Below are 24639 nucleotides of genomic sequence, written 5' to 3'. Positions count from 1 at the left end.
CTGAGGCCAATTTTCATGAAACGTGGTGGAGAGGTGGACTATGGGCAAAGGAAGAATTTATTGAATTTTGGTGCAGGTTGGATCACTTCCTTTAAAACTGTGAAACAGGCTGCTGGCCTTAGTGGAGGATGAGCGCTCAACTAGTTTCATAAGAGACATTATAGTAAAGTTGACCTACCAAGAAAAAAAAGGACTGCATTAAAGAAAATCTAGACATTTTAAAGCCCTTTCTGTGATGACCAGTGTTCACAAACACATCAGCTATACAATGAATAAATAATTAATCTTGGTACAGGTGACAGTAAATGTCCGCCGTATATAAATAACCACTTTGAAAATCAAAGAAACTCATGCCATACCTGCAACAAAGACTACAAGCAGCTACGATGAGGCAAGTTAAAAGCATGGTTCAGGTGATGACAACAGTCAGAGTATTTCCCACATACAACGAAGTTAAGACAAGGATGGCATTTCTCCCCCCCCCCCCCCGCTTCCTCATCATTTTTGAGGTAAACAGTAGTACTGTTAAAGACTTTTGAAGGCATCTCTCTTCTCCCTGCAGCCACATTCCCCATGGCCTTGACCTGAATAAACTGTCCACAAAACTGTCTTGATCCAGTCTCATAAGCAAGCAAGCAAGCATTTCTGGGCTTACACAAGCAGCTGTGCGAGCTGCGTTTTTGCATCTTATCGGTATAGTGAAAGCAAAGAATAGTGACGAAATCCAAGCTAAATGGTCTACGCGTGTAGATGAAATAAATACAATGAAATAATTTTCCTTCCAATTTCATAAATAAGACATTTGTTACCCTCAGAGTGAGCGAGCTTCTAAAGTACTGCTTTCCTAATCATAATGACTGCTGTAAATTACCACTTCTCTCAAAACCAGCCTATTAAAAAGATGCGAGTCTCACAAAAAAAATGGAAATAAAAAAGGATGTTCATAATGGCCGTACTCTAACCTTTTGAAAGTATAAACATATTGCACTTTCAGTTACGCGGTTGTGTAACGTCAAATTACAGCTCAATTGTTGGAAATGAACAAAGGGAAAGCAAAATGTATTTATTAGTTCCGAGAAGAGAACAGATTTCTACAAGCAAATGACGGCAGGTAACCAACATTGATAGAACATCTATGAACAAAAAACTACGTTAGAACAAAAAAGAAAGAAAAACAAAGTGTTCAAAACTGTACCATGCACGGGGAGTGTTTCAAAGCAGTGTATCCTGGATCACAAAGGACGGAGCTTGAGAAAGGTGCAGTGATGTTTGGGTTAACAGAGTAAGACTGGCTAGTGACCGTGCTAGCACTGACTCCTGGCAGCGGCCATGCCCACTTTCCTCTTGCAAGAGTGGCTAGAACCCCAGAAAACTCTCCAAACACCCAAAGCGCACTCCTGCTGCGACCGTCCCCCCTCTTCAACCCCTTCCCCCAGCCCTCGAGCTGGGCTCACATCTCCCCATCAAAACGTCAGATGGCAAAATAGAAAGGCAGCTGTTTGCTCCCGTCATCTAAAAGTGCATCTCCACACTCTTCCAGCACAGTCCGTCAGCCCACTGCTATCGCTGCCAAGGCAGTGGAAGTGGGCTACAGAGACCTGTGCTTGGATCAGCACATGTGTGGGTTTCAATTACGTCTTCTTCTTTTTTTTTTCATTATATGTATATTTTTTTTTTAGATTGCGTATGTTTGGTTGCAATTTTTAAACATTTTCTTTATCGCACTAGACACAACATTTCACTTTAGCTTTTAGAGAAGCCAAAGGAGTGCTAATTCACGGGGCTGGCCCTAAACAAGGCCAGTGTCAGGTTGGTGTTATCGTTGCCTTCCTCTCGATTCTCTTCGGTTTCATGCTGATTCCTTTGGCCATCCCCGTGTTTCACTGGCGGCATTTTCATGTTTCAAGGCCGACGATGCAACTGTACCAGTTGCCATGGTTCCGCTGGAACATAAGACAGTTTGTTTGTAACTTTCTGGATTTAATTGAGCCCTGTCACATTTCAGATGCACGCTGAGGCGCATCAAGGAGTCGAGACATTAATTCATGCTGTGATCATTGATTTCTGTTGGAGAGCAAATATGGGATGAAACAATACAGTAAATCAGCTTACCTGAGACACAGCATCATCATGTCAGAAAATGGACAAATATAATTGCGAGGCCAATATTCAACAGCATTACCATAGCAACAAGGATTGAGTTAGGACCCTGCAAAAAATGACAAAATCTATAAAAATCGTACAGTAGGGAATCAAATGATCTGTACTGTAATGAGACCTCAACATGTAACGTGTTAGGATCCCTGTATATAAAAGATGGCATAGCCACCATGGCACCACCCACTGATTCACTGAGCCTAGAGTCTAGAGTTGTGGACATTTCAGACTTTTCAAACCAAATGTCACAAGTGACATAAATGAAAAAGTAAAAAAAAAAAAATCCAGGAAAGTCTACCCTAAAGCACATCCTGATTTAGCATCTATTTTATTTTAAATGATTTACACAAGTATTAAATGAACGTCATTCTGTATTAAATAAGACTTTAAGCTAGCAATTGAGCTCATCATCTCCTAGGTAAATGTTTATTCAAGTCATAAAGTCATCAAGTCATGTGGGGAGAAAAACTGTCATATTGCAGTTTCCAAGTTCCAAAAGTTCATCCTCTTTCGCGTTTGCAGACATCCATCTTTTATATACAGGCCATGTTTCAAAGTCAAAACATGAATGTGAATCAATAAAATATAAAGAATAAAGTGGTATTGAGGGTATCACGCTACCTTTATCTTTCAAAGAGTTGTTGCAGTTCAGATTTATAGTACAATATAAGATTAAAAGTTTGGGTAATCAGTCATTATTTCATATTTTCAACTGGAATTAGTCATCAGACAACTACTCCAGAAGCTACCTAGAATGAGTCTGATATTTAAACCTGCTTTAGACAGATTGGTTAATGAGATATGTGTTTGTGTCCCACCTTTGTGCTAAACTAAGCTAATCCACTACTGGGTGTAGCTTCTCATTTACAACACAACTTTCAGCAAAAAAGCACAAATGTGTGTTTAAGTCAGATATTTTTCCAAAACCTTTGCTTTAAAGCACACTTTCCCATCCTGTCACTTACTGTTTCTTCCGTGCTTTCTGCGATTTCCATGCTTGCTTTCTTTGTGTCCGCGAGGCTCTTTGGCTTTAGGGAATCCTGCTTCCTGAGTTTCTGGTCGGTCTTGCTATCCCGTATAGATGCTGGCTTAGGAGTGGGTGTACTAAAAGATCTAGGGGGTTGTGGGGGCATACGTGCCAAAGCCAGGGCACTAGGCTCTTCTTCTGGATCTTCAGGTTCTGGGGGTGGAGGGACCCTTGTAGGGGCCTTGACGTAGTAACTGTGATATTCAGTGTGGAGCTGGCCATTGACTGGAATTGCAGGAGGCTGTGAAGGGGGCACAGATGCTGGGGTGGGTTGCTGAACTTTAGTGGGTTTAGGTGGAGCCTCGATTTGGGCCTGAGAAGCTTTGGGCCCATCGGTGACGGGCTGCCGTTCTTCTTTACTCAGCTTCCTACTAGACCGCTCATCCTTGCTGGTCTTCTGACTTAGTTTCTCTTCTTTGCTAATCTTGCGGGAAGGTTTTTCTTCTTTGCTGGTTTTGCGGCTGGTGCTGTTGTTGGTTTGCTGTCCTTTCTTCTTGCTGGAGTGAGGTGAGGGGGGCGGTGTGGTTGCAGGGCTGGTCGCAGGAGAGTGGGGAGGCGTTGTGCCTTTTCGGTAAAAGTGGGGAGAATCTCTCGGAGAGCTGTCCTTCTTTTCAACAGGGACCTCTTTAATCTCCACTGGCTCCTTTAACTGCTGTTTTACATAGTCGGGACCTGAAGAGGGGAGACAGGTAAAACGCATTAACGTGACATACTGTTTGCCTTCAACATACAGATGAAATTTAAACCACATCCACCCTCAAGCGCAGTTAAACTTTCAAATAAAATATTCATCAACATTATATTGAAATTCAATAACTCCGCAAAGCCTAGAAAAGAGGGTCACGGGGAGACAGAAAGAAATGGACTGATTAATGCAAGGTCACAAACACCCTTTTCACAAAGAAAGCCTCCCCTGCATGCTCATCTTCATCATCAGTCATTCTCTTTTATCAGTATGTCGCTTTCCTGGAAGGTCTTTTCAGTTCTTAGCATCCAATATGGCCACGCAGATAATGAGAGGTGACCCCGAGGTACAGCACTGACACGCTTTGATGCGAGGAAGATCATTCCTTTTACTACAGAAAGAGCTTTTGGACTGCCTGGGTTAGTGGACGCTCACGGACTTCGAGACTAAATGAAAACTTCTCTTTCAACTATGTAGATGTTGAAATCTCCTCTAATATCCTTTCTAACGTGCAGACAATAAAGCTGAATGTAAATGTAATTTCGCATGTGGGTAAAGTGACACCTTATCTGTCCCTTCTGTTCTCCTGCTGAATTAACATTTATTAGAGACATTAAGCTCTTTGTTCGCCTGTTTTTCTCCCCTTCGCCTGAATTAGATGGTGTCAGAGTGACTAAGAGGAGGGATAATGTTGCTTTGTTTGAAGTATATCAGGCGGTATGAGCAGAAAATGATTCTCTGCATTCCATATGATAGAAATAAATAAAGGAGTTATAGAGAAAAAAAAATTGGCTGTTATGCTCTATCTGCACGTTGTCTCGTTCAGCACAGACTCACTGAGCTGGAAAATGGTTGATCTCAGAGATCAGTCTTGTCTCATACATGCCTGACACCAATTAAGCTTGCACAGTACAATTTAGTCTCAAAGAGTTAACATTAATTTGCCACTCATCAGTTCTTGGAACAATTACGCAAATCCAGAAGGTAACAAGTCTATCCGGTCTCATATGAGTGTAATCGGCCTTACTGGGGAATCTTTCGGGCCTCAGTACTCTTAAGCTCAAAGTACTTTTCAGCTGCGTGGCAGCCTAATTTGTTTCATAGGCACCACAACCAATAAGACCCACTACAAACAGACATAGGGACATTTGAACATCTGTGGGGCTTAATATATCTGCTGAGCTTAATTTCACACCATAGCTCAATAAGAGTTAGGGCCTCGTGGGCGGATCCAGGCAATTTCACTATGGATGGGGACGGATTCCTTCAAGAGGTTCCAGGCATTTTCTGAATGGTTCTTGGCACTTAAACACTCCCCCCTCCCCAACATCACAGCCTCAAACAGATAGAGGACCACAACACTGGGCGTCAGGAAAATCTACACTTCTGCAGCCATTCTCAATTCCAAACTATGCCGATCATGCTTTTCCTGTTTCAAAATAAGACTTGTGAATGTACAGGATATATTTATGATTGTTTTGTAGATATTTCAGGATGTCTACATCCTCTTGACAAGTTAGTGAAGATTTATTAGAGCTGCTCTTCCAAGGAATCCTGCCAGGTCAGCTGGAACATGTACTGGTTACCCAAATGCCTGTGGTGTTTCTTTCCGTTGCGAACATTGATCAACTGGGCTGAGTCTGCAGCCTTCTCAAAGAGGGTCATTAAAATAGGCCATGATACCCAGCCATGACCAAAACAAAAATACTTGAGATACAAACACAGATAAAAATGCGAGTTTCAGCATAAGGGAGATTTTTTTTGTATCCTCAACTTATTTATTTTCAATAACTCAAACACTTTACTTTCTTCTCACACGATTGTTGTATCTTTGAGGTTTATTTGAATGCGAGCTTTTGTTTAAGCTGCAGGATGCCAGTTCAGTTTATGTTAATCCACAGCACATTTTCTGCTCCACTGCACTCTTAGCAAAACACACGCTCTTTCCCTCTCTCTGGCACCCACACGCACAAGATCACACACACACAAAACACAACAGATTGGCTGCTTAAGACCTAGCCACCCCTGTCCTTAATATGAGATGAACAGCGGTAGCAGGGGGAAAAGCCTGGGGCCGGGGTAAGTGCGGGCATCAATGTTTATGTGTAATGGGGGGAGGCGGGGGGGTGGGGGTGGAGTACAGTATATGCGACTATCACATCTGCTGCCATTGTGCATCTGAGTACACCTCAGCTTAAGGCTCATAGGAGTCAAGAGTTTTTGGATGAATGATGACAGGTCTACATGGAAATGCACACTTCCACATAGCAAACTTTGCCACCTAGCTTTATTTTTCCACACGGTAGTTAAATGAAAATTCCTGGTTTATCTGCTTTGACGACTCATTTGCTTTTGTTTAATGTATTCTTACATGGATATACTGCTTTATACATGCGTTGCACATGTATTAGTCTGTTCTATGTGCTGGGATCTCAGCTTGCTCTGTTAGATTTAAGATTCATAACTCCATTTGCAGCTTTTGAGATTTTCTCTTTCTTCCTCCTACTCACACTGGCAGATGGGCAGAGGGAGCTGTTATTGTTTGGCCAGATTACATTCACTACGGTTACATAGCCTACGCAGACACATGCAGAAATTAGTGACAAACTAAAGAAAAAGCTGAACCCTTGACCCCGCACTATGAGGACACGCTGTGAGGGGATTTTGATGGCAAGGCTTGGATCCACTTGTCCCCCACTTAGAGGGAAGGATCACTGCAAATCAATACAAGGCATTTCTCTGTGATCACCTATCCGATAAAGAAAGTGGTCTTTTCCAGGATTACAGTGCCCCCATTCACAGGGCATTAAGGGGGTCACTGAATGCTTTTATGAGTATAAAAAAAGGATGAATATTTTATGCTATGGTTTTTACAGTCACCAGATATTAGCCTCTTTACTCTCTCTATATATTTTAGATGAATCACGTTCAATCCCTTCAGTAGGTTTCCAGAGAGGCTCAACACATTGCTAATATGCTTTAGGTTTTTTTTTCCCTTTTGATTTGTTACCCATCTGTATGCATTTGAAATTATGTAAATAAAAGATTTCCCTACTGTCATTTGCTAATGGGTGAATGTGATCACTGTCTGACTGTGCTTTGTTTGCAAAAGCCCACATGCAAAGAAGAACCTTGAAGGCCTCACATGCACACACGCTGACAGGAGGGACTGACAGTAATATATCGCCACCGTAATGCAATGTTTTGTCTCTGCCTGTCTGCCTTATTCTACTTTTTGATTACGACCATTTCAAAAAAGTGGGACACATAAATAGTTTTTGAAATCTGGTCAGTCACGTAAGGCAATTTATATCCTGTATCCCTGAAAGTCAAAAGAAGTTTCTGATTTACTTTAAACTTCACATGAGCTACTGCGGTAAAACTTACTGCACACCTGCTGCTATGAATAAACAGCAGCACCTGCCCACGTCTGATTTTCAGCCTTGACAGGTCGAGGCTTTTATGGTTCCGCCAGGTCCAAGTGCACCTTGACCGGGTCAAACAGGGCAGAGCAGGACCCCCTGCTGGTCCCCTCACCCTCCAGCAACCCCCCCCACCCCCTCTACGACCCATTGAAGGAAGGAACAGCTGCTCTGCCTCGGCCCAATGGAGGGGGCGAGTGCGGGACTGAGCTCGTCTCAGTGCATAAGGATTTCAGCTATGTCTCCATTAGACACCAGTGAGCACACATCGGCACCAAATATAGCCCAATTAACGTCACGCCACAGGCCACACCCAGCTAACCCTCTCTACTGCCCCTCCAGGGTGCTGTGTGTGAATCAATCATAAAGGTCAGGGTCCCGTTCCCTATGACCCTCACATTGCTTTTGAAGTACACACTCCTAATCTTGGTGATAATCTCCTATGAGTACAAAATGCCAGTTATGAACAACAGGGGGCTTGGGCCCGTTGTTGCTACCCTAGAGGATTTGAGTTTGAACATCTTTGCCTCACTGTAACATCATGACAAACAAGGTTATAACAGAAAAAATATTCTAAATAACTTTTTCCATAATTGAGAGCAACAACTGCTGTAGTCGCCTTACAAAAAAGCTGCAAATAGGGGTAGCTATTTACACTCGAACATGACCTAATTACCAAAAGGGCAGGGCACAAACCAGCAACAATTCTAGAAAATCTGAGCTAGACTCTACAAAAACCAGCTTGTTCATAAACAAGATATAAATTAATAAGCGATTTGACTCTTTGCAGGTGCCCCTCTGGCTGTCAGCTGGGTTTACCAGACACGCTTACGTAACTTGAACGTTTAAATGCTGCGGCTCAGATGTCGCCCTGCGCCGCACATTATTATGACATCGGCCACTCTCTCATTCATGATCCGACTTATAAGGCAAGGACACTCTCCGCACAGACTTGTGAACCCGGAGATCACCCAGCCTGCCAAGCATGACCACTGTTTTCCACAACACAAACAAGTCTCCCGATGTCTCTAGCTCCCTGGCTGGCCATTTCTGCGGCTTAGTGAAGGGACATGCTTGAATGGGTCCCATTGTCAATCTATTTCTCACCCTCTATTTTGCGGTGGCTTTTGGCAAACACCCAAGGTCACGAGCTCATAGGCGTAAATATATTACACCAAGTGGAAGAGGAAAGCATAGTATAGGTCTTGCACTGTAAATATAAATAAACAAAACAAAAATAAAAAGGTGTGCAATAGCACCTCTCTGGGATTCAGTGTTTTACCTGGAGCCCACCTGCACCACAAGGTTTTTAGCAAAAACACACCTCGCTCTCTGACTATTAATACAGTAGGATATGACCCTAAAGCTCAGCTCATCTTAAATCTTTATCGTAAATTTATCTTATCGTAAATTACATAAAGAGTTGAGTTGACGTCTCAACTGTGAACTAGTGTATAGTGTGAAAGGGTTAGCTGGTCATGCTTCACGTCCTGTCCGGTATTAGGAACAAAAGACCTTTATTGATTTAACTCACAACCACCCATAAGCCATTTCTACACTCCACCAAAGGACGAGTTTATGTAATGCAAAAAAAAAAAAAAGAACAGACATGTTTTACATTCACACTTTTTTTTGATCAGAGTTTATCACTGCAAATTTTAGCAGGCATATCTGAGCTGTTACTGCAGGCCTTTGAGGGCTAAGACAAAGCTTTCGGCCAGAAAACAGTAGCCGACTGTGCTTTGTCTAAGCACAAACACAGTCCTCCATTGTGGTGCTACAAATCATCTTCAGTACCTCTAGTCTTCGATTACAGACCCTGAACTCCAGTCCCTGCTCTTTTGTGCACCCAGAACAAGCTCATTACTGACACAGACAGTAATGAGTGACACACAGTCAGTGCAAACAACCTTAAAACTATGCAAATACCATCATTCACACACAGTACCCAACCCCTTACCCATTACCCAGTCCCAAAAATGTGTTTTCATGGACAAATTAGTTGTTGGATTTTAGATCAGCTTGATTTTTGTCAATGTCCCACCGATGGGTGTGAATCACATTCGGGCTCCTGCGACAGTCTTTGCATTAACTGCAGATTCAGTGCTGCTTTAGCACACCTGCAGTCTGATTTGTATTCCGACCATAAAATAGTAATGGTAGATAATTAACACACTCTAAAAGCCTGTGATGGAAACATGAAGCATAACAAGGACACAAGTAAGATTACCTGGCTGGTAGAAGTTGGGTGAGAGCTCCCGGGCAACCGCCCTGGCAATTTCAGATTCATGCACCGCAGAGATCGCGGCCTGGTCTGCAGCCTCACTTTTTGTCCTAGCATGGGCTGTTCTGTGAATGCATAAACAAAAATAAGTGTTAGAAAAATGGAAACAATGAAGAGCTGCTCTCCACCATGTCCACAGTAACAACACAGCCATATAACGGGAACACTGGTGGGCAGTGCCAGCGTAACCTGCTGCTCTTTATCAGTCATCAATCATCAAAGAACCTTGTATTTAAACCTTTTTCAGATCTAGACATAAAATAACATAAAAAAAATATCAAGAGACAGAAGAGTAACATGTTTTGAGATCAATATAGGGGTATTATGGACATGTGCTGTGATGAAGCAGAGAGAGGCCAAGGGTGACCAGCTTAACAAAGCCTTAAAAAAAAACTCAGCTGAGAGATATTGTGCGTGTCCACATGTGAAAAACGCAAACCATGGCTATAGGCAGTATCTCTGTGCCAGGGAACGAAGATGTCTCTCTCTCTCTTCTACCACTGCGGTTATTTAAAAATAAAGAGACCAAACAAACACATAAAGATCATCAATTAAAGTTGATTACTCACTTAAATATAAAAATGACAGTGACAAAAAATGCTCAAGTGATATGAGACAAGTGCAACGAGGAACATGAGGATCTAGATGGGAAGTTCAAGTATCACTTTAAGAATTGACAGCTGTGCCCGCTGCCCTGCTTAACCCCACTCATCCATCTATCTCGCACTGTCCTGTGTTCTCTCTTTCAATCAATGCTCCTGTTTTGTTTTTTCCCCCGATCCTGCTTCATCCGTCTATTGGCTCATGCCATCATCCCTCTGCATCCCCACTCCTCCCCTCCCTCCCACCGTCTTGCTGTTAGAGTGACCCCATCCGGACAGATGTCTCTATTTCTGTCCTTGGACTCTGGGGCTGTCCTGCTTCAGAGGACAGGAACATTAAGATATTAAAATTCATGAGGAACCAAGAAATAAGCAAACAGACAAAGGACATGCTGAGGGTATGTTTGACCAGCTGCAGATAAAAATTCGGATTCAAGACTCTTTAACAGTATAACTCATAATGCCTCGGTTCTTGCTGCGCTACAGGAATTTCACTGGTGTGGCTCATACCAGGCACACTGTAGCATTCATTGTCTTCCTCAAGAAAGCTAAGGCAGCTAAAAATTGACAATAAAGCATTCCAGTTACATCACACCACTGACATGCATACTGCTCGCCGCACATGCTATCAGAAGGACACCAAGGCTTCTATTTCTGCAATGTGTGAAATATCCTGCTATGTGAATGGAAGCATGAATGTGCCTCGAATGTATACAGCATGCCCATGGCATGTCCTAAGGAGCTTCACAGAGGAGTGGGCATTAATTCATGGCCAGACAGAGGAAGTGATGCAGACTGTTCCCAGACAGGATATCTGGTGGTGGGAGGTGACAGGCGGAGAATGATGGGAGTAGAGGTGTGATAGAGCACTGGGACAAGAGGAGAGTGAAATTGAAGGTGAGAAAACATGGGCATGTAGAAGACGGAGATGAAATGCATGGTTCTTTTTTTTGCCTGACATATAGCAACTTAATTAAACTTGCACTGTACACATGGACAGTTCATGGAGTGAGAAGCCTGTAATAACTGTTGTTCACTTTTTACATGTGACTTTTGCGGATTCATTCATCTTCCTGCTTCTGAGGGAAACATCTAGATCACCCTGTAGATATATTCGAGGGTTTTCCCCAATAGGAGCTCCCGATGTGGTAATGAGCTGTGAGAATTGCAGCCATAAAAATCTGAGCGGAAAGACAGCAAAATGCTTCACCGAGCAGATGATAGCTCTCTGTACAGCATGCATCACCCCAGCCAGTTAGTGGCATGCAAATCCTTCCAACAGAGAGCCAAAGTATGCATGAAAACAAACTCTTCACACATTATGAAATGAAATGCACTGTCTTTGCCATGGTAGAGGAAATGAAAAAAAAAAACCTGGGTAAACAACAAACAAACGCAAACTCAGGAGTGACCTTGGAGAAAGTTTTTGGAGCGGCGACTTGTAAGACAGTCTGCCCATGAATACAAAGCAACACCTGTTCACGTCTAGCTTTTGGGTTGTGCAGACAGACCTGTGGGGGGATGCTGGGGAGCCTGCTTGCACACGCGCAGGCTGTCACGCACAGACACACTTGGCAGTTTGTAGACATTTGGACAAAGCCTTAAAAGGGTGCAAAACCTTGAAGTGACTCCTTCTGGAGCGTCATCTGTGAGATGATATTGATAAACCCTTGCGGCTGGCTGTTTCATTAATGTGACAAATGAAGAGTGTGAAAACAGTTGAGTCAGTTTGGCAACGAGTGTGGCGAATGGTCTTTCTGTCTGTGTGTATTTGAAACATGGGGGAGAAAAAGAAGGGGGGGGGGAGGAGAGAATAACTGAGCCAAAGGAGAAAAGTGGGAGCAAGAGAAAGAAAGAGGGGGCGAGAGGCTGCCCCTTTAAAGACTCTTCGGCATTTAGAACTGCTGAGGTATGCATCTCAGCCCCTCTAATTTTACTGTAGGGTTAAATTTCAGTCCTCAGGCCACAGGCAGCACGGTGCATCACGCTATAAGGGCTGTTATGCCTCGGTCGCGTGCTGAATACAGTATTATGTGTGTATGTGCCTGTTGTGTGTGTGTGTGTGTGTGTGCAAATTCCCAATAGTGAGGCTTCCGTCCATCACTCCCTAGGCTATGGCCTATTTGAGAAATCTCTTTCACATATGCTGGCATAGTTTTGAACCCCTCTATTGCCTTTCGGTCCCCTCTGCACCCATCCTGTTTTTATTTTCTGTCATTTTTCTGCTCTTTACCACACTAACCTATTCCCCTTTCCCCTCAATCCAAGCTTGATAGCTTAACTGGAATGCTTACTAGTACAAGATATTAGATGAGTCTTTACCTTGTCTGTGATAGACAACAGCTATCCTTTAAACTCCATTACTCTCTTTATTTGCCCACAACCAAGAGCAAACTATTGCTACTACAAAGCAAGGGTCATGTTCCATTTGTCTACTCTGCGTGCACAAATCAGTGCATGAAAGGATATAATAAATTAACAGAAACTGCTGTCCTATATTTTGGCCAAACAATCCCTGCTCCAAAGCAGCAGCACAGACAGTCTGCACAAATTAGCACTTAGCTTGCCCCGCACATATATCCATGCAAGGCTGCTATTGAATTCCCGGCTGGTGCTAATTCAGGATTACTCAAGCATGACTAACACCATTAGCGGTTAGCTAAAACCGACTCTGAAATTATTCAGGAATTATTCTCGGACTGAGGCCTTGGCTCATATTACCAGGGGCTGCAGCAGTGGGGGACACAATAGCTTTTGCAAATGAGGTTCAAAGGGAAAGATGGAGTGGCTGTTATTATGAGATAAGCTAACATTATGCTGAAGAGAGAGCTGTGTTGCTGTATAATGGAAATATTTATGCACGCTCATGTCTGACCGATAACATGTATTGTACTGATGTTTGGAGGGGATGGGCTCTGTGCTCAGTCCTTTCTTCTGTTTTGTATTGCCTTTTTTTTCGTACTGTTACTCTGTTTTTATTTCACTGTCAGACTGAAAGCTTTGTTCTCCCTGATATGCCACAGTATGCACAGACCTATCCATACACATCAACGAGGTTGCTGAGGCAAAGACTCAGTGACTGCAGAGGCTCAAACCTCCTCTGAAATTAACATCAGCGAAAAAAACTGTGTGCCTGGAGCTTCATGACACGGGCTTCCATGATAGAGCAGCTCCCGTAGGTGTGATATGTAGGTAGCATGTGACAGTGTTTAGGCAACCAATGTTTAACACCATGTTGACTAAGAGGAGTATGTAAAATAAAGTCCTGCAATTAATCGAGTAATCATGGTGTTAAATATGTGTGGAAAAAATAGCAATGATTCTGTACTATTTGCCAATTTCTGATTTCTGCCATCATGACATCATTTTTTCCTCCCTCTCAGATTTTGTATTTTTCATAGAGGTTGAACTAACAGGTAGAGACAAACTGAGAAGCTGTTCCCAAACAGACTTCATTTCTGGGAAGAAGAATGAGTAGAATCAGTTTTGATTAAACAGGAAAATCCCCAAACTTTGCCAACATTTTTGGCTGTGGATTACAAACAGACCTAATCTCCCGCTGGTATTTTCTACTCAAGAGCTATAAAGTGAACCCTCCACCTCGCCTAACCCTCATCGGGTAACGGGCGTAACATGCAGGTATGTGAATCTATCAGGATTTCATCGTGTTCTTCTCAACACGGCACTGATCTGTGGTACATGCTTGGACCTCTGATATGTTGAAGTCCTGATACGCTCTTCGTGTCGTTATGAATCCTTGGGCGTGTTGAGAGAGTGACACAGAATCTCTTACTGAGATGATCCCTCTGGTTTTGGTGAAGGGCAGTGGCGGGGATTCAGACCTCAGCTCTGTGTCAACACTTTTGGTGAAATATGGCCACAGCTGATACAGCTAATGACACAGAGGGGGAGGGAGTGATGTTGGCTAAAGAATTCGCAGCAGAGAAACAGCTTATATTTGCTTTTCCAGTTGAGCAAAAGCAAATATAAGCAATGAAAATATGAGAGGCTTGATGATTAAAAAAAAAAGACTTTTGACAAATATGTCAATTCAGATTCACTCAGTTCACCTATGTGTTCCTAAATATTTATTTTATACATATTATATACATATAAAGTGACAAGTAACTCATATAAGAGATCGGGAACTAATAATGAGTTACTAAAAAATACTGGGACATCAAATTTAAAAAAAATTCCAGTAAAAAGACAAAGTAGTTATTAAATATCTCACAAGCTAACCTGTATATAAGAATGACATACAATCCTTAGAAAAAGTTAGCAATGGAACCATGTTCCTATTTCATTAATGGTTATCTTACAATATATCGATTAACTGTTAGATATTTAAAAGTTTGAGGTATTTTCATATTCAATCCAAAGGTGATCCAATGGTGATTGGAGCTTGGTGACATGGCGCGTACTAAAAGGCCCAAATGTGCCATGAAAATATCCCACACAATACCACACCGCCACCAGCACCAGCCTGAGCCATTGATAAAGAGTGAGTTGAATCCATGCTTTCTATTCCAAATTCTGACCCTACCCTTTAAATGTCGCAGAAAAAAAATTGAGACTCATCAGCAGCGATTTTCCAGTCATCTTCTTTCCAATCGCAGTGTGCCTGTGTGAATCAAAGCTTCAGTTTCTTGTTCTTAGTTTACAGAAGTGTGCTCTTCTGCTGCTGTAACCCAACTGCTTCAAGTGTTGTATGTTCAGAGATGCTGCCTGTCAGCAGTCTGGCTATTTTACTCTGACTTTTGACACCAACAAGTCATTTTTCACCCAGAGAACTGACGCTCACTGCGTATCTTGTCTTTTTCAGACCATTCTCTGTAAACCCTAGAGATGGATTGTGTGAAAACTCCCAGTAGATCAACATCTTCTGAAATGCAATGCCATGTTTAAAGTCATTTAAATCACCTTCTTTCCCCATTCTGATGTTCACTTTGAACTTCAGCAGGGTCATTTTGTCCATGTTTACGTGCCTAAATGCACTGAGTTGCTGGCATGTGAGTGGCTGATTAGGCAATTGCCTTAATTAACAGTAGACACCAAATAAAGTTTACATACCTTCTATGGTCCCACAGAGTAGGTGTAACAATTTTAAATTTAGGACCAAGACGATTCTGGTGTAAGAATTAGTGCTGACATTTAAATTGTGTTGCTGTATTAGATATAAGGAGAACAAATGTGCATTGAACATTAAAATTCACATTAAAATAATATCAGATAAAATAAGGAAAGTATTCTATATTTATTAACCTTTACAGAATAATCAGTACTGATAAGAACTGATAAGAATTGTTTTTCCTGTTGCTTAACATGAATTCAAGCTGCTCCAACACTGACATTGCAAACACACATACAAGGCTCCCATGCAAATCAAGCCATGGCGATTATACAAACATTATGCACGCATACACATCAATCATATACACATTCAAACATATACATGCAAAAGCTTTTGACCTGCACCTTAAATAAAATGAGCAACCTCCCATGCAAATGACTGCGTTAACTCCAGTTTACTCTCTCTCCCTCTCTCACATATAAACACAGATTATATCTGCAAGAAAAACTTAAAGGCCAATTAATGAGATGTGCCCTAATGAGGTCTATTGGGAATAAGTGTAAAGAAAGGGCAACTATGAACTGCTCTTGCATTATTGCATTAAAGCAAACATGGCTGATAGGAGCCCATGGTAAATCTCCAACTGGAAACAGGCGTGTTGCACAAGCCTTGGAGGATGACTGTGTTAAACTAACGGCGCTTCTTCACTCGGCTAATTTATAAGAAAATCATCAAATGACTGACATGACGATGACGGCGGTGAGGCAGTAACCATGGTAACCACCAGAGACACTTGAGCGAGCTGTCCAACCAGGCATCTGGTCTGTATTAATGAATCTGCAAATGAACGAGCACACAGCCTAATGTATGGGAACGCGTTTATGCACGTGCAAACAGACACAACACAGCTATTTTTAAACTCTATAGAAATAAAAGCACTTAAACCGACTCGCATAATGCATAGCTTTGTAACATAGCTGACAAAAAACAAAACACCCCCCTCCCCACAAACAAACAACTGCTCCACGGTGTGTCTAATTTAACTACGACGCTCAACATCCGAAGCTGAACCTGCACGAGTAAAGGTCACATTGCCTGGCAACCACTTGAGCTTAAGGAATAGTTTTAATTATGGTCTGTTCTCTCTTTCCTCCAATCTCCTGCCACTATTCACCCCACTGTCTGCACACACACACACACACACACACACACACACACACACACACACACACACACACACACACACACACACACACAGACACACACCCATCAATTTCCTTTTCAGTGCAAAGCCAAGCAGAGCATTAGCATTAGGTTACATCTGCCCACTGCTAAATAAATTGTGATGTAAGGTTCACGCAATCTGCATGTTCTGGCTGTTTCATGAACTAGCCGGAAGACCTGTGCAAAAAAAACCCCAACCCTGATAATGACACATAAAGTCTCCTATTGCAGTAATCTTGTCTCATTATCAGCAACTACAACAGCTAATGTTACAAGTGTCAATCTCTGCATCAGTTAAATCATCTAATTGAGTGCATTAAAACAGACGTGGCTGACTGATTCGATTTTATCAACATGCCACGCATGAAATAGTATGCCCAGTGTATGAAAAGAAGCTCACAGGACACTAGTAGCAATTATCCAGACTGACATCAGAACAGCACCATAACTTCCAGGTAGTAAACAGATAATGCTACCTGCCGTCTTTTCCCAGATTAGAAAAAGTAGGCGGCTAAGTTGTAAACATCTCAATGATTAAACAACCACTTCTGTCATTATCAGTGACATTTCATTAAATGTAGACCTGAAATCATCATATTGACGGTACAGAAAAAACTGTGATTCGTTCTCCGCTTCTACTGGTTCACATAATTCACACAGCATGTCATCCTACAGGAAGTATTTAAATCTGCTACCTTCAAGGGCAAAATGTACTATTCTCCTTGCAGCTGCGCAATGAAATTAAAGATCTTTGACTTCTTGATATGGGATTTGGAGCCATAGTTTAGGTTGATTTGATATGATTCATCTCATAAGGAGTAGTCTTACAAACATGCCCCGATAACCCCACCCTTGCAACGCTGTTCTGTGAAAATCCTGTTAAATGTTTCCTGGTCTTGGCAGATGGCCGCCCCTCCCCGAGACTGCTTCTGCTGAAAGTGTCTTCTTGTCAAAAGGGAGTTTTTCCTTCCCACTGTCGCCAAAGCGCTTGCTCATAGAGGTCTCATGATTGTTGGGGTTTTCTTTGTTTTCTTTGTATTGCAGTTTGTACTTTACAATATGCAGCACCTCGAGGCAACTGTTGTGATTTGGAGGTATATATAAAAACTGAACTGAATTGAAGTTAACAGAATTTAAATCATCTTATCATTTAATAGTCATTTAATATAGGGAATACACATGCGTCATACATTTGCAAGTAAATGAAATACCCAGTATCTACTTATTTTTAACTTGTTGACATCTCCCAGAGTGCGATGAAACAGATGAAATGTTCTTATAGACTCCCTTCTACTAAAAGAAATGCATCATGGGTATGGCCACACACACAGCATCATGTCTACATGTGATTACAACAGTGGACGCATGCTTCAGGAAGAGATGCTGTGTGGAAAAGCAACACTCTTATTCAGCAATAGAAGTTATAATTCTATAATCCAATCCGTGAACAGCTGGAGTGAAAGCAGCCTAGCTAGCCAATCAGAGTGGCTGAACAGATTTAGTGGGGCACATCAGTCCAGAGGTTAAAGACCCATGGCTGTGTTAGCTGTAGGTACAAAAACAAAAAGATGCTTTTAGAGATTTAGAGATTTGCTTCAGACAAACTTAAATGACAGATGTAGTGTTCTTGGTGCCACAGATAACCAGACATTTGCAATTATAGTTAAATGTTTGTTGCTGCCATTCTTTATCATTAAAAGCATTTATTCCTGTTTTTTATGAGACTTTAGGGTAAATACATGTGAAAATGTGTCTGGCATGTAAACGTATCAGCCATACCTACGTAATTGGGGACTGAATTTTAAGGATTTTAACGTAATGTAAATTACTTTGACTTGTTACTTAATGAGTTGAGTTTCCAGAAATTAGAATTTTAATGCAAACTACTGATGAATTACTTGCAGCTTTGATAAATGATGTTTGATGCTTTTGTTTTCTAGTTCCAGCTCCTTAAAGATGAAACTAGACTGCCAACTGAACCCATTTGAAAATCTTACTTTGGATTCATGTATTTTAATGTCATTTTAAAATCCATACAAATGTTGAAGAAAATGACCAGAATGGACCTGTAATAGGATGACAGCCGTTCCTTTTGTAGCCCTGCCTCTCACTCTATTACAGCTGGGATAGGCTCCAACATCCACACGACCTTGATGGATAAGCCGTTAAGAATATCAGTGGCTGCACTCGTACTCAGGGTTCGGTTTAAGGTGATCCAAAGTGACGTGTTTTGTAATCACATTACATTTTTCAGCAACACGGTAATGTGATGTGTTATATTAAAATTAGTAATCAAAGTATGTAATTGCTTGTGTTCTTTCTTCATTCTTCAGGTACAAAAATCATCAAGCATCCCTTTTTCTTCCAGAGCTCTTAAAGTACAATCAGCTGATTTCACTTTATGTGCAGAGGAGGAAAACTACTACAACTTTTCAGGAGCCGGGATATAGACATTACTTTTATTTTTATTGCACAAAAAAACAACCAAACAAAAAGAAACTAGAACATGATGGTAAAGTGCATCAAAGGCGGAAACAACTGTTACGTTGCTAACAAAACTTTGGCTGTTTGCAAGCATCTGCACAGACAGCGTGCTGACACAAACCTAGCGAAGAACCCAGAGTGATGACAAAGCTGAAAGCGTACCGACACCAGCCCAGCAGCCACAGCCTGATCTCCAACTCGTAACCAAGGCAGGGATGAGCAGTCAGCCCTGTAGCATTGTAGCCTGTACACATTTCTAAAGTAGGATCACTTTAAGTATCTTTGTGCTGGTTTTCAATGTTGCATTTTGTTGTTGGTTTTGTGTTCTAATGTAATAAGTAAAAGAAATATTGTATGTGCAGGGATTTATATCACTGACTGTAAAATCTAATAGAGACAGTCAGAACTGTCTGTATTGTACATACTGCAAAGCTAAATATGGCAAAAGCATTGAACTTTCGGAGTAAAAGTCTATTAATGCACTGGAGAGACTGTCACAGTCCACATGCTGTGGATACTATTTTGAGGTGCTGTTAAGTTTATTCCCTGCTGGTGATGTTAACCTGTAAATCAGTGCATTAAACTCAGTTCCACGAACATTAATTTACACTCAATCAGCAGTTCTCCAGGATGCCTTCCTGAAATCTAGCAAAGAATTATAAACCACAGCTGACTGATGCTGATTTTACATACGATCCCATTTACATATTTCCCAGGAAAGCTTATTTAAATTAACGCACACACACCGTGCGCCATTCTCTGAAGTCTTAGTTGCTCACTTTTCAGAAACACTGCTTCTCTGTGTGTGTGTAATACAAAACCTGACCTACTCCACTGATTCCAACCCTCATTAACTTCTATTACATACAGTATTAATTAGACAAGATGATGCACCACAATGAAGAAGCAGTCCATCTATCTGCTGGTTAATAACCAAGCAAATGTAGTATTCTAGGACATTCATCACAAACTAAATTAAGGAGCTGTTAGGATGCCTGGGTCGTTGAACCAGGGTTTTTGAGTTTATTATATTATTTATAATTTCTAGTCTTTGGGTTTTCGTTAGAGTCATGTCTTATGGTTTGTTTCTGTGTAATCCTTGGTTGCTGTCTCCCCTGTCTGCTATATCCCCGTGTCCAGTCTGTGTCTGCCCTGGTCCCACATCTCTGTTCCCTCTGTTGTAGTGCCTACATGTGAGTCTGTGTCTTTTGTTCAGTCTGTGTTATGTGTTTCCTGTTTTACTTTGAAGGTCTCTGTCTTATCTCAGTGTGTTCAGGTTACGCTTCCTTGTCTCGTCAGTTCTGATTTGCCCCAGCTGTGTTTCCCTCCTGTTGTCCATTCCCTGATTGCTCCCTCTATGTATTTAAGCCCTGTGTTTCAGTTTGTCATTGTCGCGATCTACTGTTTATTTAGCTGTGTGTTTTTTCCAGTCCTTCGGTGTAAGTTATTTTGATTTTTCCAGTTATGTTATATTTGAGTTTAAGATTAAAGCGGTTTTGAGTTTAAGTTTTGTCTCCGGAGTCTGCACTTTGGGTCCTTCTCCTGTCTGCACGCAGCCATCACATAACAGAAGATCGCGACCATAACATGGACCCAGCAGACTCCGTGTGGTATCGGCAACCCGCAGTTTCTGCCTTCCTCAAGGAGAGCGTGAGGCAGGAGGCTAAGCATGCCCGGGAGCTCAAGTCACCTTTCTATGGTTCACGTTTGGCTCGGGGAGGGCCCCGCTGCCTCCAAACTGCCATGGCTACGGCCGAGCCGGCGCCTGTGCCTCGGGCGATCAGATTGAGCACGTGCTCATTCTCTCCAGTCGCTACACCTCCGCCTCCACCCCTGGATTACCAGTCCGACAAGAGGGTTAAGCGGCGGAGGAAGAAGGATTACGTGATGCCGGACGTTAGACTCACTCCACTGCAGTCCTTCGCTCTGTTTTTGGGTCTGCCACGTTCTGAGCTTCACAAACTCTCTGCTTCCTCTTCGCAGCCCAGTCTTTTTGGGGATTCGCAGCCCAGTTCGCCACCTCCCATTTCCCGGAGAAAGCGACGCTCACGCGGTCGCCACTCTGTCTCTGCTGAGCCACTCCCCATGGTGAGGTATAATGACTGTTTTCATTCTGCTCCCTCTGAGCTGGAAAAAGACAATCATGTGCACACTGTAAATTCTGAGACTGTGAAAACTGTTAAGACTGTTAGACGTGGTGGTGGTAGGAAGCTAAAAAACATTTTAGAGGAGTCTGTGTTTGCTGAGCCTGCTCCTTTGCACCGTTGTGTTCCTGCTCCCAGGGCAGCTTGGGCCCAGCATTCCCCTGCACCTGTTCCAGTGCTTCAGGTGAGGGAGGCTGAGGTCCAGCTGGTCCCTGCTCCGGTGTCCAGGCCGGCTGGGCCTCTGCCTGTCGCTGCACCCATGCCAGCTCCTTGGGTGGGGACAGCAGCTGCTCAGCCATTGACGGTGCCTGTCCCGGCTCCCAGTGTGAGGATGACCGGGAACCAGTTGGCTCCGGCACCCGTACCTTCTCCTCGGGTGGGAGTGGCTGGTGTCCGGCAGGTACCTGCACCTGGTTCTGACCTCACTGGAGGCTCAGGTGAGCCCTTCCAGCAGTTTTCTGTAGGCTCAGACAACCTAGCCCAGCCATCTGCTAATCCACCACCTCGCGCACCATTACTACCATTCTTACAAGAGTCAATACATATTAAACTTCTCTCCATAGCTCAGACTTTAGCTCACCTATCGGCTCAGTCACCTGCTCAGTTCCCGCCTCAGTCATTTACTCCACCGCCTGTTCCTGCTGGAGGGTCCGAGGGGCCCGTCCAGCCTTCGTCTGCCTCCGCTGGGGGGTCCGAGGGGCCCGTCCAGCCTCCTGTTCCCGCTGGAGGGTCCGCGGGGCCCGTCCAGCAACCTGCCTCCGCTGGAGGGTCCGCGGGGCCCGTCCAGCAACCTGCCTCCGCTGGAGGGTCCGCGGGGCCCGTCCAGCCTCCTGCTCCCGCTGGAGGGTCCGAGGGGCCCGTCCAGCGACCTGTGTCGCCTGCAGCGCCGCCACCTGCGGCTCCCACGCCGTCCCCTGCAGCGCCGCCCTCGTCGGGTCCAGCCTCCGAGTCTTCGGCGTCGCCTGGTCCTAGCCTCCGAGTCTTCGCCTTCGGCGTCGCCTGGTCCTAGCCTCGCTCTGTCCAGCTTCGTCTGCGCCTGAGGTCCCCATGCCGTCTGGGCCTGTCCGGCCTGCTCGTCCTGCACGTCCTGCACGTCCTGTCCGGCCTGCTCGTCCTGCACGTCCTGTCCGGCCTGCTCGTCCTGCACGTCCTGTCCGGCCTGCTCGTCCTGCACGTCCTGCACGTCCTGCACGTCCTGTCCGGCCGCTTTCCGGGCCGATGACTGGACATCATTGCCATCATGGACGGCCCCCTGAACTACGTCGCCACCGGTGCCTCCCGCCCGGCCGGCCCCCTGAACTGTCCTCTTGGCTCTTGGGCCGCCTGCCTCCGGGCCGCCCCCCTGAACTACCCGGGTTTGGACTGTTGTGCCGTCAGCCTCCGGGCCGGCCTCCTGAACTTTTTCGAGACTGTTGCCTGGGCCTCTGCGCCTTTCATGGGCTTTTTGTCTGTTTTCTTTTGGGCTGTTGCTGGGCCGTGGTGCTGTTGTTTTGGGCTTTTGCTCCCTGTATTTTTTGTCACTGGCTCCGTGTGTTTGTTTCGTTTCGGTCCCTCCGTCCTGTTCCCCCGCCGCCCGCCCTGGTTGGGTTGTTTTTTGTTTTGGTGTTTCGGGTTGGGCTGTCTGGGAGCCAGCCCTTTAGGGGGGGATACTGTTAGGATGCCTGGGTCGTTGAACCAGGGTTTTTGAGTTTATTATATTATTTATAATTTCTAGTCTTTGGGTTTTCGTTAGAGTCATGTCTTATGGTTTGTTTCTGTGTAATCCTTGGTTGCTGTCTCCCCTGTCTGCTATATCCCCGTGTCCAGTCTGTGTCTGCCCTGGTCCCACATCTCTGTTCCCTCTGTTGTAGTGCCTACATGTGAGTCTGTGTCTTTTGTTCAGTCTGTGTTATGTGTTTCCTGTTTTACTTTGAAGGTCTCTGTCTTATCTCAGTGTGTTCAGGTTACGCTTCCTTGTCTCGTCAGTTCTGATTTGCCCCAGCTGTGTTTCCCTCCTGTTGTCCATTCCCTGATTGCTCCCTCTATGTATTTAAGCCCTGTGTTTGTTTGTCATTGTTGCGATCTACTGTTTATTTAGCTGTGTGTTTTTTTTCAGTCCTTCGGTGTAAGTTATTTTGATTTTTCCAGTTATGTTATATTTGAGTTTAAGATTAAAGCGGTTTTGAGTTTAAGTTTTGTCTCCGGAGTCTGCACTTTGGGTCCTTCTCCTGCCTGCACGCAGCCATCACATAACAGGAGCAGCTAAACAGGAAATAGAGGAATGGGAAAAATAAGCTGTACAGGGAGTACTTTTAAATATTTAATGACCGCAGGTGAACAGCTACATGAGTTAACCTCTAACAGCCACGGCCTCCACATGACTCCCTTCTACTGCCTGCCTCTTTGCCTGGCTGGCTGACTCATCTCAGTCTTCCTCCAGAAGCGGCAGAAATATGTGCCATTCTCCAAGAGATTACAAGACACAGTCACACACTTCTGGCATGTAGGTGAAACCCAATCCTATCGCCACTGCTGTGGACACAGCCCAACACCCCAATCCTGCAAAACAAGCCTCTGCTATGAGTGGAACAAAGCTTTCTTACAGTAAGTCAGCAAATTTAGTTTATCCCAGTCCTAATTTACACATATTCCTCCTACTCTTGTTAAGATGTATCTTCACGGTGCCAGGAAACGGTACGAACTCCTGTTCTTGGAGGCTGCGGACTGATTTTGTGCCAAAAATCGTTCTTTCTCGCCTTCCTACTGTTTCCCACCAGGGAGGAAAAATATTAAGAAGGAAGTAGAGAGAGAGAGAAAAGAAGCTTTCAACTCTCACTCTTGACTTTTTTCCTTTTCTTTCTTAAACCCACAACTTTCAAACTCCACTTCAACATAACCCGATGACATCCACAGGATTGTTTTTCAGCTCTCTGAGCCACGTAAGACATCAAACAGCTGTTTTTTTTACAGCTTGAGTAAGTGAGTAAACTGACTTTGATAAATGAAATTGCTGTCCACTATATTAATATCCTTACTAATACTGTGATAATGATTTCAACCACGTTGTCCGGCCAACAAAAACTCAACTGCTTGCATGCTTTTCATCCACCGGCATCTTTCAGAAGCGCTTACTGTGACTTAATATATTGGTAATGTGTTGAAGTACAGACAAATATTGCATTACACAGTATAATTTGATTTGGTCCGTGGGTCATGTGAAACTTGCTCAACTAAGTCATGATATATGTGCCGTTGCCTCAGCGACATTATTTATAGAGCTTTAATAGCCCTAGCTGGGAAATGACTCCGGTCATTAATGATAACGATGTAGATAACCTGAGGCACACGTGGCAGGTTATTTTATGAGTGTGTGAGTGCACGAGCATTGATTCTGTCAGCAAAAAACCCAAACAAAAACGCAGTGTTACGTCACACCATCGCACTGCCATAAATAAAAGAGAGGGAGAGGTTTAATGTGGGATAAATATAATGTATGATCCTGCTCGCTTCACTCTGACCCGTGATTCGGATCGCTGGCAGCCCCTCACATGCTTACA

At 43.6% G+C, this 24639-nt stretch overlaps 1 protein-coding gene across 1 annotated transcript in view; it reads right to left on the bottom strand.

Moving 5' to 3' along the window:
* Positions 1-478: 478 nt before the first annotated feature.
* Positions 479-24639, bottom strand: part of jph1a (junctophilin 1a) — a 35310-nt gene continuing 11149 nt past the window's right edge. The window contains exons 4-7 of the mRNA XM_085172079.1: positions 9522-9640; positions 3123-3856; positions 2113-2209; positions 479-1943 (exon numbers count right to left, since the gene is read on the bottom strand). Coding sequence (XP_085028205.1) covers positions 2129-2209; positions 3123-3856; positions 9522-9640 — 934 coding nt within the window. The 3' untranslated portion in view covers positions 479-1943; positions 2113-2128. The remainder of the gene's footprint in view (positions 1944-2112; positions 2210-3122; positions 3857-9521; positions 9641-24639) is intronic.

Source organism: Neolamprologus multifasciatus, chromosome 9 (assembly GCF_963576455.1).
Source record: "Neolamprologus multifasciatus chromosome 9, fNeoMul1.2, whole genome shotgun sequence".
In the NCBI taxonomy this organism is placed as follows: domain Eukaryota; kingdom Metazoa; phylum Chordata; class Actinopteri; order Cichliformes; family Cichlidae; genus Neolamprologus; species Neolamprologus multifasciatus.
The sequence above is the reverse complement of the archived record's forward strand: the minus strand, read 5'-3'. Positions and strand labels throughout refer to the sequence as shown.